This window comes from Mauremys reevesii, linkage group 2 (assembly GCF_016161935.1).
Source record: "Mauremys reevesii isolate NIE-2019 linkage group 2, ASM1616193v1, whole genome shotgun sequence".
NCBI lineage: Eukaryota > Metazoa > Chordata > Testudines > Geoemydidae > Mauremys > Mauremys reevesii.
In genome coordinates this window covers 172,840,977-172,857,137 of record NC_052624.1, presented here as the reverse complement: position 1 = coordinate 172,857,137, position 16,161 = coordinate 172,840,977, and the positions used below count along the sequence as shown (strand labels likewise).

At 41.6% G+C, this 16,161-nt stretch overlaps 1 protein-coding gene across 1 annotated transcript in view; it reads right to left on the bottom strand.

Moving 5' to 3' along the window:
- Positions 1 to 13,838, bottom strand: part of RREB1 (ras responsive element binding protein 1) — a 147,519-nt gene extending 133,681 nt beyond the window's left edge. The window contains 2 exon segments of the mRNA XM_039524397.1: positions 13,665 to 13,742; positions 13,745 to 13,838. Coding sequence (XP_039380331.1) covers positions 13,665 to 13,742; positions 13,745 to 13,808 — 142 coding nt within the window. The 5' untranslated portion in view covers positions 13,809 to 13,838.
- Between the last annotated feature and the right edge of the window lie 2,323 nt (positions 13,839 to 16,161).

Genomic DNA, 16,161 nt, shown 5'->3' with positions numbered 1-16,161 from the left:
TAACATGTTAATGAACAATATTTGAAGTCTGAAAGGGATTTTTCTGCATTGCTACCAGTTAGAGAGTTAAAGAAGATAACCAACACATGCAGAGCAGATTTCACATTCACGTATTTCTTAAGGAGACTTTTTAAAAAAAAAAGAGAATTGCCAGGAAGATGGAAAGACGGCAGGAACAGGTTAGGCTCCTGATGCTCAGTTTATCTGGACGAAAAGGAGTACCAGTAATGCAAATACATAAGTGCTGCACATCAGACACAATACGCGTAACACCTTGAGATGACAGGAAGAGAGACACCTATAAAATAATTGTATTTACAGTAAAGATTAAAAACACTAAACATTAAAATGGTTATTTGTTACACTCTGAGATTAATAAAACTATCGTACATTACTTAAAGAAAAAAATGTGTTATAGAGACACACAACTCTCAACCTCCTTCCCCAACCCCAGTACCAGAATGGAAAGGGGCTGATGCAAACATAATAAAGAGTTTCTAGAACAAGCCAGTCAAATTCATTAAAGTCTTCATGAACTCAGCAGGGCAAAACCCATTCCTGTTTTCAGAGCTTATTACAGCAACATGACTAAACATGCTCAACAGTCCAATTTGATAGGATGCATCCATTTGTTAAAGCTAAAGGAAGATGCATTTCTGTTATATATGGTACCAATGCTGTCACGTTTTTCCAAAAGATGTTTAGAAAATAAACCTGCTACATGCATTCAAGTCATAGTATCATTGGCCTTATATGTGTTTAACCTGTACTTGCTATGCACTGTGGGCAAATATCTGACATCAGCTTATTCCAGCTCTAGTAACACTGAACTGCATTTGACTGGGAGAAACCCAGACACAATGGAACGCTGGAGTTCTGAAACTCAACTAGTTAGTATTTAGTGTCACATATATTACCTTTGGTTTGGTTTAATCCAGGTAACCTGATTAAAATGGAGCCTTCTCTGGGGGGGGGGGGGGTCTGTTTCTAGTGATTTCCATTACTCAATATACTTTCACACTTTATAAAACCAGGATATGAGATATACATTCTAGCTGGCATGCTTTTTTTTTTTTTTTAATCTTAAATGTGAATTATTTATGCTGCACCCCAAGGAATGAAAGTTAGATTAGGTTTTGAATGGAAAGAGTGAATATTTTAGTAGAATTCTGTACTGTACCAGCAACAGGATTATTAAGGGAATGGCACACTGCTCTATTTCCAGTTTCTTCCTCAAACCTCTACATTTCAGGATTTTAACGCTTGGCATGTTTACATCAGGGCCTAAAACAACACAAACAAACCCAATGGATGTGCAATGAAGTTTTAAAATATGCACAGAATTTTTAGGAGTATACTCACTGCAAAACTTAAAAAAAAAGAAAAAACCAAACACTACCCAACTAAAGATTATTAACCATGTATATTTACTGATACCACTGCATAGAGAATCAGCATGCCTTTCCTTTATGTGTGAACAAAGTGTTCATGAGACGTGCCCAATTCATGCAACCAAAGTCCTCTGTTTATATACACAAGCCAGGGCAGTAGCAGTACAAGATTAGGACAATCTCCAGGGGTAAGAGGGAAGTTATTATTAAATATTTATACTGCAGTAGTGACTACTAGGTCATGTCCACATTGTGCTAGACACTGGACAAACGTGGTAAATGTATGAGAGTCCCTGCCCCCAAAAATTTATAATCTAGGAATTAGGATATAAGAGGTGGAGGAGATAAACAAGTTGCAGAAGTGGAAGAGGAAGGAAGGTGACAGAACCAATTTTTGGTGATTTTTTTGCTATGTCTACACCCACACACTGGGAAATACTAGACTGAGTACTAAAGCAACTCATTTCTGGATTATTTTGGCTGTTATTGAGAGACTATTTGTAGTAACTTATGTTACATTCATTTGCATTGGTCATCTGGACTATTCAAAGAACATCTGACTCTCGCTCTCTAAATAATCAAATACTAGTTTGCGTTTGTGGAAGGAGCTGTTGTATTCAAACCGCTTGCTAGGAACTGTTACTGAGCATGTGACAGGTACGCGTGGTTGTGTTCGTCCCATCCAACGTGAACAAACTATTTTTGGTCCAAAGACTTTTTACTGTACATTTTAAAAAGGAAGCACGATGAGCACAGACATGGAAACACTGACTGTAAGTTAAATGAGTGAGGCAGAACATGCAAGAGAGCAGCTTCCAGAAAACCAGATCAGATCAGGAGCCAGCAAATACTTCCTCAAGAGGTCACTCAAATTCTATATGGTCACGCAACATCTACAGTATAGCTGACAGAGTATTGTATGTGCTGAATATTACCAGATGACTACTAGTTTTCAATTGCATACGAATAGTGGATTCAAAACCCACACACTGAAGGATTTGGAGTAAGAGCTACTTAAAACTGGAAATAAAAACTCTGGCCCAAAACAAGTCCCTTAGATCCATACACAGAGAGAAGAATCTTCCATGTATATCTCTCACTCTCTTTCTCCATGGAAGGCTGGACCCTTGGGGGACACAGTCTCCCTATCATTCCCCACAGGGAACCCACTGGAAGGTTAACACAGCCTCTGGGTTGCAGAAGATTTTTCCAGGGACAGCTGTGAATGGAACTCAACTGCCAGGGATCCAGAATGGGGAAAGACATTTTGGAGGCAGCATAGAGGCAAATGGTACCCATGGTGGCTGTCAGGTGGAGAGGGCTACGCAGGAATAAAAAAACCCCACAACATATGTTCAACATGGCCCACTTAATGTTCCTGTGAGAACCTTAACTTTCATTTTTGACTTTTGAGCATTTAAAATGAGTCACCTTAGCTTTTTTCCCTCAAGGCGGAAAAAGAACCATGAAAAATCCAGAGCAACTAGATTTAAAGAGCTTACAAATTCCACCAGCTTTGCAAGCAGAGCTTGAAAACTGCCTGAATTGCAGTTAATAGGGCTGCAGAGTTTACAGATTCTGTTGGTTCCCTCCTGCAGTGTTTAAAATGTGCATGGCTTCCTTATAAGTTACTAGGCATCCACTATGACATATGGATCACTTCACCCTCTACTCAAATTTAGTCTCTAATTAGGGACAGCATGGCAGTCATTCTGGGCACAGCAAAGCTACAGAGCTGTCTGGTCTTTTTATAAATAAAAAATAGCAATAATAAAGGTGAGAAAGGAAAGAAAAAGTTTCTTCCATAAAAGTGAAGGGAGTTTAAGTAGACAGAATGGAGCAAATGCTGCAGATCTTAAATGGAGCAGAGTTTCCAATGACTTAAACAGGAGTTCTGCTCAATCACAAACCACAGAAATTACCTAAAATTGCAACAGGATGAGGATAGTGGATATAACACGTTTACTGATTCAAACATTGCTATGGGACCTTACAGGGTAGGAAAGTAACCTATCTGCCATGAAAGGTGTTGTGGGATTAGTTACCAGAAGCTGTCAGGGCCCCAACTTTAAGTCTGATTTGGAAGTCATATGAATGTAAAAACTGATACATATTTGGGCCATCTCATTAGGAAAAAAATTAATTCTCTCTTGAGAAAGAGAAATAGATCATTAGTTTCAAATAGCATAAAGTGTAAACTACATCTACACAGAAAAGCACTTGTTACCCCTCATTTAGCTTATACCCCACATCTGGGGAGTGTACCTTACATTTGCAAATGGAAGATCTTAATAATCCATTAGGCCTTTTCAACCTCTAACTTCTACAGCATTCAATTATTCTTACTGTAATTTCGTATCTTCATTTAAACAAACCAAAAAAAAAGTTTTATAAACTATGGTGAAACATTCAAGCTGTAATGCAAATTACTAGAGTAAAAAGAATATGGGATAACAACTGTTGGGGGAAAAAAGCTGTGACAGCACATGATTTACACATGGCAACCACATTAAAAGTTCATCACCATATATTGCCCTTTGCATGCATGCAGTTCCACGGACATCAGAGTAGAGTTCCACACATGGATGCAGAACAGTATAGGGTCATTAATATCTTGGCTGCTTCTCAGGTTTTCAAAACACTAAAAGAAATTAGGCATCATAATGACTTCTTTATGTCAAGACAAGCATTTTTTTCTAATCTTAGAAAAACCCACCTGATTTTAGTAAATTCCTTCCTGCTTCCCCCAACCAAGTCTGACAACTGTGAAAATTATTTCTAAAATTGATCCCTCCCACCCTCAAAAGGAAATAGAAGAAAGATTTTGTTTGCTAGGACTACCCAAAGCAAATCTCTATGGCTAAGTTATAAAATAAGGGGTTAAAAAAGGAAGTATGGAAACAACAACCTATACATGGGAGAAAGTTTACTGGTGTAACGTGCATAATGTATTTATATGAATTGCTGTGTGGTATAAAACCTCAAGCTTCTGAACACTTACATCACATACAAGATGGAAAGATCCTCAACAGTGTCCTCAATAAAACAAGCTAAACAAACACAGATGACAAAAGCAAAGGCTACCTGCATTTTTAGCATTTTAATGTTTTGTTTCCCTCATCTTTAAAACAAAAAAGGAACCAAATTCCTATAGAAACTCATTAAAAACTGGCTATTAAAGTTCATTCATCTTCCAGCTTCAAAAGATAAATGATGGCGTCTATCCACACTGGCACTTGTTGGTGTAACTTATGTCACTCAGACGGGTGTTTTTTTCCCCACACACCTGAACGACACAAGTTATACCGACAAAAGTGGTAGTACAGACACAGCCTCAGTGTAGACACAGCCTCAGAAGGGACTTAGAAGCATCTGAAAAATTTACCTCAAAGCTTAAAAAAAGAATATTCTTCTTGTTCCAAACACATTAGTTTTCAGTTTATAGTTTGAAAGAGATCAAGTTGATCTGATTGACAGGCATTGTGCCTCCAGGAAGATATGGGAGTCTCACATCTTCCTCCAAACTGATGTGATGAAAAGACAAACAAAATCCAAGTAATCCACCAGTGTTACCTAAAAGCTCTTTTGCACTATGCTAAGAACCTATGCTAACATTTAAGTAGAGAAATTCAAATACTACATTGAATATCCTTCCACGACAAAAAACAATGGTAATGCAAACATTGGGTCGGGGAGAAGGTTGTAATCAAAGCTGTTAAAGGTCTTAATCTAACAACCCTGAGGCCTGGTCTACACTACACGTTTAAACCGAATTTAGCAGCGTTAAACCGATTTAACCCTGCACCCGTCCATACAATGAGGCCCTTTATATCGATATAAAGGGCTCTTTAAACCGATTTCTGTACTCCTCCCCGACGAGAGGAGTAGCACTGAAATCAGTATTGCCATGTCGGATTAGGGTTAGTGTGGCCGCAATTTGATGGTATTGGCCTCCGGGCGGTATCCCACAGTGCACCATTGCTTTCCAGAGCGGTCACAATCTGAACTCGGATGCACTGGCCAGGTAGACAGGAAAACCCCCGCGAACTTTTGAATTTCATTTCCTGTTTGCCCAGCGTGGAGCTCTGATCAGCACGGGTGGCGATGCAGTCTCAAATCCAAAAAGAGCTCCAGCATGGACCGTACGGGAGATAGTGGATCTGATCGCTGTATGGGGAGACAAATCTGTTGTATCAGAGCTCCGTTACAGAAGATGAAATGACAAAGCATTTGAAAAAATTTACAGGCTACGATAGACAGAGGCCACAGCAGGGACTCAGCACAGTGCTGCGTGAGAAGAGTAACGGAAAGCCAAAGAATCAAATGGACACTCATGGAGGGAGGGAAGGGGTACTGAGGACTCCAGCTATCCCACAGTCCCCACAGTCTCCGAAAAGCATTTGCATTCTTGGCTGAGCTCCAAATGCCTGAAGGGTCAAAAACATTTTCCTGGGTGTTTCAGGGTGTATGTCGTCAATTTACACCCTTCCACACACACACACCCCCCCCCGAAAGAAAAGGGAAAAAAATCGTTTCTCGCCTTTTTTCAATGTCACCCTATGTCTACTGCATGCTGCTGGTAGACAGGGTGCTGCAGCGCTGAACACCAGCATCCCCTTCCCGGTGGCAGACGGTACAATATGACTGCTATCCATCATCATCATCAGCCCGTGAATGCTCCTGGCTGGCCTCGGTGAGGTCGGCCGGGGGCGCCTGGGTAAAAATAGGAATGACTCCCGGTCATTCCCGGCAGATGGTACAAAAGGCTTGGTAACCGTCCTCATCATAGCAGCTGGAGGCTGAGCTCCATCAGCCCCCCCTTTCATGTCTAAAGAAAAGATTCTGTACTGCCTGGACTATCATAGCATCGGGAGGCTGCCCTCCTCTCCCGCCCCCCCGACCCTTTAATGTCCTGCCTGGACTATCATAGCAGCTGGAGGCTGCCTCCCCCTCATTTTATCTCACTAAAAGTCAGTGTTTCTTATTCCTGCATTCTTTATTACTTCATCACACAAATGGGGGGGACACTGCCACGGTAGCCCAGGAGGGTTGGGGGAGGAGGGAAGCAACGGGTGGGGTTGTTGCAGGGGCACCCCCTAGAATGGCATGCAGCTCATCATTTCTGCGGGATCTCTGGGGCTCTGACCCGGAGTGGCTGTGCTCTCTGGTTCTCTAGTACACTTGCCCCATATTCTAGGCAGGACTGACTCTATTTTTAGACAAAACATAAAGAAGGGAATGACCCAGGGAGTCATTCCCATTTTTGTCCATGCACCCCCGGGCGACCACAGCGAGGCCAGCCAGGAGCACCCGTGACAGCAGCAGACGGTACAGAACGACTGATAACCGTCATCACCAATTTCCAAATGCGAACGGTGCAAAATGACTGATAACCATCATCTCATCGCCAATTTACAATGGCAGACGGTGCAATAGGGATGGTAATCGTCTCTGCTACCTTGCAAAGGCAAATGAATGCTGCTGTGTAGCATTGCAGTACCACCTCTGTCAGCAGCATCCAGTACACATACGGTGACAGTGACAAAAGGCAAAACAGGCTCCATGGTTGCCGTGCTATGGCGTCTGCCAGGGCAATCCAGGTGAAAAAGGGTGCGAAATGATTGTCTGCCGTTGCTTTCACGGAGGAAGGATTGAGTGACATTTACCCAGAATCACCCGCGACACTGTTTTTGCCCCATCATGCATTGGGATCTCAACCCAGAATTTCAATGGGCAGGGGAGACTGCGGGAACTATGGGATAGCTACGGGACAGCTACCCACAGTGCAACGCTCCGGAAATCGATGCTAGCTTCGGTACATGGACGCACACCGCCGAATTAATGTGCTTAGTGTGGCCGCGTGCACTCGACTTTATACAATCTGTTTTACAAAACCGATTTCTGTAAAATCGGAATAATCCTGTAGTGTAGACATACCCTCAGAGTGCCTATTTAGTATACAAGTCTAACTATGTCTTGGGGAGAGGGTTTCCAATAGCTTTTCTCCGCCCTGTTAGTTCCATCCTGATGGAGCTCAGGGAGCCTACAGGTGAATCCTCATTAAGCTATTCAGCTGCTCTGTCTCTAAGCTATTCAGTGCTTTGCTACACTGGCGCTTTACAGCGCTGCAACTTTCTCGCTCAGGGGAGTGAAAAAACACCCCCCTGAGCGCAGCAAGTTACAGCGCTGTAAAGTGCCAGTGTAAGATAATCCCTATGGGGAGGTGGAGTACCTGCAGCGCTGGGAGAGCTCTCTCCCAGCGCTGGCACGGCGACCACACTCGCACTTCAAAGCGCTGCCGTGGGAGCGCTCCCGCGGCAGCGCTGTACGGCTGCAAGTGTAGCCATACCCTAGGACTTTACAGAGGCTTTCAAATACTTGTTTGAATCACACTGAATAAACAGTCTCCACCCAGTCACATACTTCTGTTGTCTAAAGCACCTATTCACAGGCAACTACTGTACTGATTGGTAGGCAGGCCAAACTGAAAGCTGAAGTACCATTAAAACCAAGATTCACCGGAATGCCTCCAGATTGCTAGAGAAAACAGAGGTCCAGATTCCGTTCTGTTACATCAGGGTAATTCCAGACAAACTCCACCGACCCAATAGAGCTCTGCCAATTTTACTCTAGTTTAACTGAGAGCAGAATCCGGCCCACACGTCTTATTGCCCTTTCCAGGCTAATTTACTCTGAACCATTTCCACCGCTATGGGAGTGTGAAAATGAGAAAATCTTTTCAAGTTGCCTGTTAATTTCCTTTCAGGAAAGCAATATTAATATTAGCTTCAAAGCAGTTAATCATTCGTATAAGCACAAAAACAAACAACAGGATGCTTTAGTTCTGCCTTAAGAGTTGTGGCCTCTCAAATCATGTATGTCCTACCTTAAAGTGTTGCTATGTGAAACAAATTGATGGCCAGGGTGGGGTTGAAAGAACTTTGAAGGTGGGAAATGCTAATGACTAGTTTGCATCCAAAGATGTACTATCATCAGATTTCTGCACTGGAAGAACAGTGAAAGGCGGGAGAGTGGGATTTCTACTCAGTCTGGATCCCATCCCCCGTAAATGAATATTTTTCATCCGTAACATCTATGTATATGGTGACTGAAACATAATCATTGTAACTGCTGTTTTAACTAAGATACAAGAAATGGAAAGTAGACCTTTTACAGTCCTCAGAAGAGCCAGTTTAAATTTTCAACACCAGCCTCTAACAAAATCAGATCTCCCAGCCAACAATAAGAAATTGGCTAGTCCCATTGTTTCCTTGAAGAGAACACTCTTCCTCTTCCCAATTCTATATGTGATCTCCCAAGACATTTCTTGGCAAGGTTGTAGTAGGTATATGAACACCATGGTCATAATTAAAATTATATGAAGAGAACACAGTGCAAACAAACTCTGCCCCTTTTCAAAGCTTCAGTTTTCTCTCCTGAAATGCATTCTAAAGTTGTGATGGAGGGCTGGAGGGAGGAAGGAAGAACATTGGTGATAATGCAAACTACGAACCATTTTGTTTGAATTTAGAAAGGAGGTGAAAGAGTAACAGATGTGAAAGGCAGGCATCCTCACTACTTTCAGCAGAACTTAAAATAGTACTGCCAATCTCCTCTAAGAGAATGGAACGATTATCAGTTGGGGCGGGGGGGGAGAACGTATTGTCACATTATCACAGAGACTGTGGCTCATGACATGTATTCATAATAATGGTTCAGTAATATATTTCTCTCTTTTTAATGAAAATCTTGCCAATATTTAAAGAAAATAATGTCATATGATTTCACACGCTTTAAATTTGTAAGTCAATACAGATGACAATTTTAGTTAAGAGGATTTTCTGCACAGAAAAAGATTTAAAAACTTTTCTAAACAAAACAGAATGTACTGGTTTTCTGCTTGTTGCTGCAGAATCTTTGGTGCAGCTTTTTCCAAGTCTGTCTGCACAGGCTGCTATCCAACATACATCAGTTGCTCACAGAGCAATGAACAACAGATAACTCTTCAAGGACATTTCTAAAGGGCACAAATCAAGGGCCAAATCCCGCAAACACTTAGGCACATGAGTAAGTTTATTCACATGAGTAGTCCCAATAGGCTATTTATGTGAGTAAATTTACTCATATGCCTAAATATTTTTCCAAGATTTCACTCCAAGATCTTTGTCTGACACTTAAAAAAGAACCACTGTAAGTAAACTCAAAATTTATTTACAAACTTAAAAAGAACAGAATCCCTTACAAATACACTTGGGTTAATTTTAGCATCCTTCTGTTTAGCTGCTTAGCAACACTTATCCTATGACCTTCTAAGCACCACCTACTTTTACAAGGGATAATGAATATAACCAAAGGGATTTCTCTCTCTATTTTTGTAATCTATACAATGAAAGTACAAGATTAATTTTTATTTCAAGAAGAATTCCAACAGGCCAAACTATGTTTCTAATTAACAGAGTTTTCACTAACTAAAAGAGAGTAAATTCATGGTGCAGCAATGAACATACTATGCCATTAATCCAAACAAGTGAAACAATCCTTAAGATAAAAAAAACAAAAGCACTGCAGAAAATAAAACTGAGAAGTTTTTGTAATCTGTTGTGTTCACCTTGGGTATTAAAAGGAGTTTATTAAAATTACTATTGACACACAACATAGACATTCAGCTTTTTCAATCCTGAAACTTCAGGGATCTCCTGACCCTCAAATCCAAAATAAAGACCATATGACCAAAAGGTCACTGAATGATGTAAACAGTTAAGAATGGATGCACCACCTGTACCAGCTGAGTCAAACTGAGACATTCAACTATACTGAAATCTGCTAATAAATTAAACTTCAAAACTTCGGAGAAAAGGACAGCTAAGCTTGTGAAACTAAATTTTAAAGCATGTGTTATATTCTGTTTTAATACCAAAAAACACAAGTTCCCTATTGCAAGAATAAAGATGTTTTTATAAGAAATAAGAAAGATTGTTAAAGGATAGATAAATTAATAGCTAAAGAAAACTATTGATTGGTAAACTGAAGAGATGACAATTTTAAAAAAATGGTTTCCTATGAAAATAAGCTTGTAGAAAGCGTACAAAAAACTGTCTAAATGATGTGTTTTTTTAAAGCTACAAGATACCAGTCAAGTTCTAAATGTGAAAACCTAATCAAAAAGAGAGAAAAGCATCAAGATCAGACAAGTGCATTGTACCAAGTAAGGACATTAGGTGTGTTCCCCACTGAATGCTGAAAAGAAGTGTTGTGGTAACCTGACTGATTGGATGATGGATCCATGCTGTTTCTGAGTTTCTAACACACAAAGGAATCTATTCTCCCATGGATGTACCTAACTCCCGTTAATGCTAATGGGCATTATGCATGCACGCCAATAGAATATACCCCTAAATCTTCAAAGGGAAAATTAAAACCTAAAACAAATATGGCTGGCTTGGCCATGAGTCACTGCTCCCTCTCTCACACACCGAACAACTCTGTGGAAAAAGGGAACTGTGGTAACATATTTTATGTGCTTCAAAATAGTAGGTCTCAACACAGAACTTCAACCTTATAATAGAGGTTTCCACTATAAACTTCAGAGATGGCCGGCCAATTTATGTCTTTGACAACTCCTACTGTAGTTGTTAAATAGCAATTACTTGTTTTAAAAAGCACAGTAATTGAATCTAGGGTCTGAATTAGAAGGGCTGGAGAAAGGGACTACGCTTATTCTCTCTCTCCCACACTATTCCAAGTTACATTTAGATACTAGTTGAGTATGTAGTTTAACAGAAGCACATAACCACACTTGATCTTATCTAAATCATAAGACATGCAAACTAGGATGGTGAAAGTTAAGATCTACTTTGGTTTTTTTCAGAAATCACTTCAATAGGCTCCTTCATAGGATTAAAGCATCTCTTTGCTCCTTTCAGCTATCACCCATCCTGGGAGCAACAAACAAAACAGAACAAAACCAAATTCTCCTCATCTTTACCACTGATTTTTCTAAATGATTCAATCCAGCCTACAGAGGAAGAGATAATTTGGATATTTAATCAGCCAAACAGATCTGCACCTTAGTCCTTTTAAAAAAAAAAATCTTTCCACCCCACCCATCTCCCAAAAAGAAACTATGTGTGAGTGAGTACTGGTGGTGCTGCTGCTGGTGGTGGCTCTGAAGCCGTGTAGAATTTCGTAATGGAATGTGAACTGCTCATCCGGATCTGGGCTCGCGTTCTGTCTTCTACCCAGTAAGGAGCAGGGGAGGATAAATCTGCTGAGCAAGGAGAAATACTCTCCTCCTCTTTTATAACCCATCAAGGATGCATTGCAGAGCACAGGAAGATAATGTAATTCAGAGGTAAAAAAAAAAAAAAGGGAGGGAGGGAGGAGAGAGAAGGAGCCAGAGGAAACTTATCAACGACATGACAAAGTTCAATCCACCACCCTCCCCTCCCTTCTCTAAAAAGTTTAAGCATCTCCAACTAGTCTCCGTCTCCGTCTCCCCTACTCTGCCCGACAACAAGATGCGTTTGTCTCGGGAGCACGATGTTGCACAACTAGAAAACTGAAGTTGAGTACAGAACACAAGCCACGCTTCCCACTGCTGCTGCTTCTCCCTCCCAGCACCCATATTACAGTGTGTAACAAGTCCAACTTTGGACATGGTGCCAAGCCCAGCCTGTGCAGGCTCATTATTTGTTACACTGAAGGGAGAAAGAAGGGGGGGGGCAGGGGAATCAGGTTCTTGTAGTAGTGACTACTAAGCCCAAAGGAGGAGGATCTGCATCCTCATTGCAACTCCCACTTAGCCACAGAGAGAGAAAATATGCTGATCAACAGAAGAGAGAAGAGGAAAAAACCTCTCCCCTGCTTCTTAGCAACGATTAAGGTCGCAGTTTCCTAAGAGACGAGTCTTGACTAGTCCACACCAACATGGGGGGGGGGGGAGAGAGAGAAGGGAAAAACTTTGCTTTAAAAAAAGAAGTCCTTATTCCAAGAGATCTTAAAACTTAAGTTATTAACACACATACAAAATTGCAACACGAGTAAAGGATAAAAGTTGGAGCGCGAAGAAGAGAACTATGCAAGATCTGGTCCAGCAAACGAGGGATTAGCTAATATACCCCGTTTTAAAAGAACTGGCAAAAGCAAATATGATCTGAACTATTTCCCCTATTTCGGATGCTGCCCAGGCTCCTTCCTGTACTCGTGACGATGTGTGTGTTTCTTTCCTCCTACAATCCACATCGCACACACACAGATGTGTCTCTGCCACAGCATAATGGCAGAGAAAAGAAGAGAAATACAAACGCAACACTCCTCTTTCTTTTAATAAGTGTGAAAACTCCAGAGACTTCTTTTAAAAGAAGAGACTCAGAGAGTTGGTAACTTTACAACAACAAATAAAGGCCAGGAAGGGGAAAGGACACACATGATCATGCAAGGTCCCCACCTCCCTCCCAAGGGCGGAGGGGGGTTGAGAAGAGAGGTATCAAAGTGCAAATTAAAGACACACATGGATGCTTCATCAACGAAACAAGCTGAAAAGTTAGCAGAGATGTACAGAATAAAACGTTTTCTACCTTGAAAGAGGAGCCTTCATCTCACGTTTTTTAAATCCAACTCCCCCCCAAAAAGGGGGAGGAATAAAAATGAAAAAAGGCTAAGGGAAAGGGGGGGTCTGTAGTTTAGGAGGAAGGGATGAGTTGGGTTAAAAGAGGTTTCTTCCTCGCAGCCGTATCCAAATTGTGGTGGTTGCTGGTTAAAAATAAACTTTGCAGCAGGAGGGGGAGATGATCTGGCCAGATTCCTGAGCTCAGACGGTTTAATATGGATGAGCATCAGGTCCTGTTGCAGGCAAAACGCTGCTGCTGGTGCTGCTGGTTGGTAGAGAGTCTGCAACAGGGAAGGGGGGGGAGGAGGAAGAAGGAGCAAAGGAGAGAGAGGACAGGAGGGAGGAGCGGGAGGTGGGGGTGGAAGGAAAGAGGGAGGCTACACAAACTCATCATCATCTCCACCACTGGCAGCGAAACTTTTTTTTCTTTACAAAAAGGAACCCAAGAATCCCCCCCCCCAACTTCTCACTCTTTTTAAAAAGTTGATCAAAATGAACTTTTCTCTTGAACAAAAAATTGCAACTTCCTAAACCCCTCTCTCCACCGCCCCTCCCCAAAAGTTTTTTTCTCTTAAAAAAAAAAGAGAGAGACCCTCATACTTAGCCACTGCTGCTTCTTTGTAACAGAGTTAAGAGCATAGGTAGGAAGGTCCGGTCGTACTTACGCTTGCTTTTGCTGGGGCTGGGCTGTTTGCGTCGAGACATGATGCGCTGATGATGGGTTGGTGAAGGGTGGGGGGGAAAAGAGACGCAAAGTTGTTCCGGAAAAAGGAATCAAAATGGCGTTCCTGTGGATGTGCAAAGTTCATCAACTCCACAGTAACTTCCCTTCCTCCGCTTCTCCCTGAAGGGGGGAAGATGGGCACAGTTAGGGACCCCTCCACCTCTGCAGCGGTGCTGTGCGGGCGCCCCCCTCCCTCGCGCACGCTCCCCCTCTCCCCCGCACACACACACACACACTCGCGGCTGTGCCTCGCTCCCTCTCACCCTGATAAGTAGACACATCACGTGTTGCTCCTGCTAGTCTCCTGGGGACGTGTTACTCGGGCTGCCGCTGCTACTATAGCAGCCTGTTGCAAGTAGCAGCATCTCTAGCTCTCCCCTCGGAGCGGGGAGGGGCTCCGCCAAGGAGAGAAGTCAGCGAAACTTTTTTTTTTCTCTCCTCCTCCTCCTCCACCCCAGTTGCGTGGAGCCAGCTTCCTGCCTAGAAACTTTTGCGAGCTGGCAATTCCTAACTAAAGAGCCGCGGTCCCCTCTAATCGGAGGTGATTCACATCAAGAGCGAACAGGCAACTTCTCTAGCAAGGGAGAGGTGCGCGATGGGGGGGGGGGAGCTACCAGACTAGAAAGGATCTAGCTAGTAATGTACCATCTGGCTGCTGCTCCCCTCCATTACAGAGATCCAGTGGTAAGGAGGAAACGCTGCTGCTGCGCAGAGCAGTTGAGTGCTGGTGGCTGATAAAGCGTCAGGGATGCAGACGGTGCAGTATCTTCGCTGAAGGGCTCGCTCTGTGTGTGTGTCTCTCTCTTGCTGCTTAATCCATTGTCAGCCAGGTGCCACGCATTCAGCCCGGCCGTCTAATCACTAGGAAAGGAAGAAGCCCATGTTGCCTGTTGCACTTAAGCTGCTGCTGATGGTGCAGCAGCATTCCAAGCATTAGTCCACTACGCTTCCAACCATAGGCACGATGTGCCCAAGGCAGCAGCTGACTTGCATCCTTACATACAGACGTACTGTTTGAGGCTTTTAAAAGTTTTCACATATGGAGTCTGTAGACATCAGTATTCAAAAAAGAAACTAGGTGAGAGGTGAATCAACTTCTTTTCTTGTAAACAACAGAGTAGTGTTGTTTTTTTTCTTTTCTAGCAGTTTGAAAACACTTTTTAGAGTTAGTTTGGCATGCAGTGCTTCTTTTCTAGCACTTTGAAAACACTTTTTTTAGAGTTAGTTTGGCATGCAGTACTCCAGGCTGTTGAGTTTAGGAACTAAACTGGTCTATCGTTTCACCATCAAAAATTACTGTACAGTCTATTACCGATGGGTTTTTTTTCAAATTCAGAATTTGTTATACTATATTTCCTTTACCTGACCAAGGTGAAATAAACGTTCCAGAACTCATCATCACATACATGTAGAGACCAACATGTTATTTAGTGCAAAGTTTGAATATTATAAACTTTGAATACCTGCCTTCTTGCTAGAATCAGTTATACTCTCTAACAAAATTAAATTAAATTAATGAGCAGCGATGAGAAAAGCAGCATCAGAACAGAGGACCCATACACCATTTTACCAAAGGTAAGATTAAGAAAATTACAAACATAAATTGTCATGCAAAAACAAGCCCATCAAATGTTCAGAAGTGCTCCAACTTGAATGGTGTGTCCATTTTCATGGTTTTCAAAATGAAAGTATAACTGAGAGATTTTGGCAGATTAAAGGGTGATGTAGAAGGATATTTATAAACAAGTTTTAGGGATTTCCCTGAAAAGCCAGGAAGAGCTGACAGTTACGGGACTTATTATAGGAATAAATAAATAAAGACACGTGGCAACCTTCTGCACTGGAATCTCAACTGAAAAAAAAAGTCTATGAAAAAAGAAAAATTAAGAATATTTCTGGAGTATGCCACAAGGAGTAGATGCGGAACCAGTTCATTCTTTCAGGAAGTGGTTTTTATTACATTTCTTAAACTAAAACTAGTAAAGCAATGTCTTTGAAGTATCTTTTTTAATTAAGAGAGCAAATATCACTTTTGCTAGAAATTATTTATAGGACATGAGCAGTATTTGAAAAGGAGTATCAAAGGTTTTAAAAAATAAAGAGTTAGACTGAAGACAAACCGCTTGCATCCGTTTATTAAAACTTGGTTTCATATTCTCACAAAGAAAACATTTCAGTAGGAAAGGTAAGCTAAATTTCATGTGTGTGTGTGATTAAATCTTGTGACAAGCAGACCTTCACTTGTAAGATATCAGTAATATATAAAACTCTCTATTGTGTCATTCTTCCTTGAAAAGCTTTTTAAAATTGTGGGTCAAAAAGTGTAAAGGAGTCTATTATATGTGTTTCAACAAAATTAAGTATAGTTTACATAAGGAATTATGAACCCTTTCCCAAACTCTAAATAAAACCAATGAAATTCTATGAAAGAGTTCTGA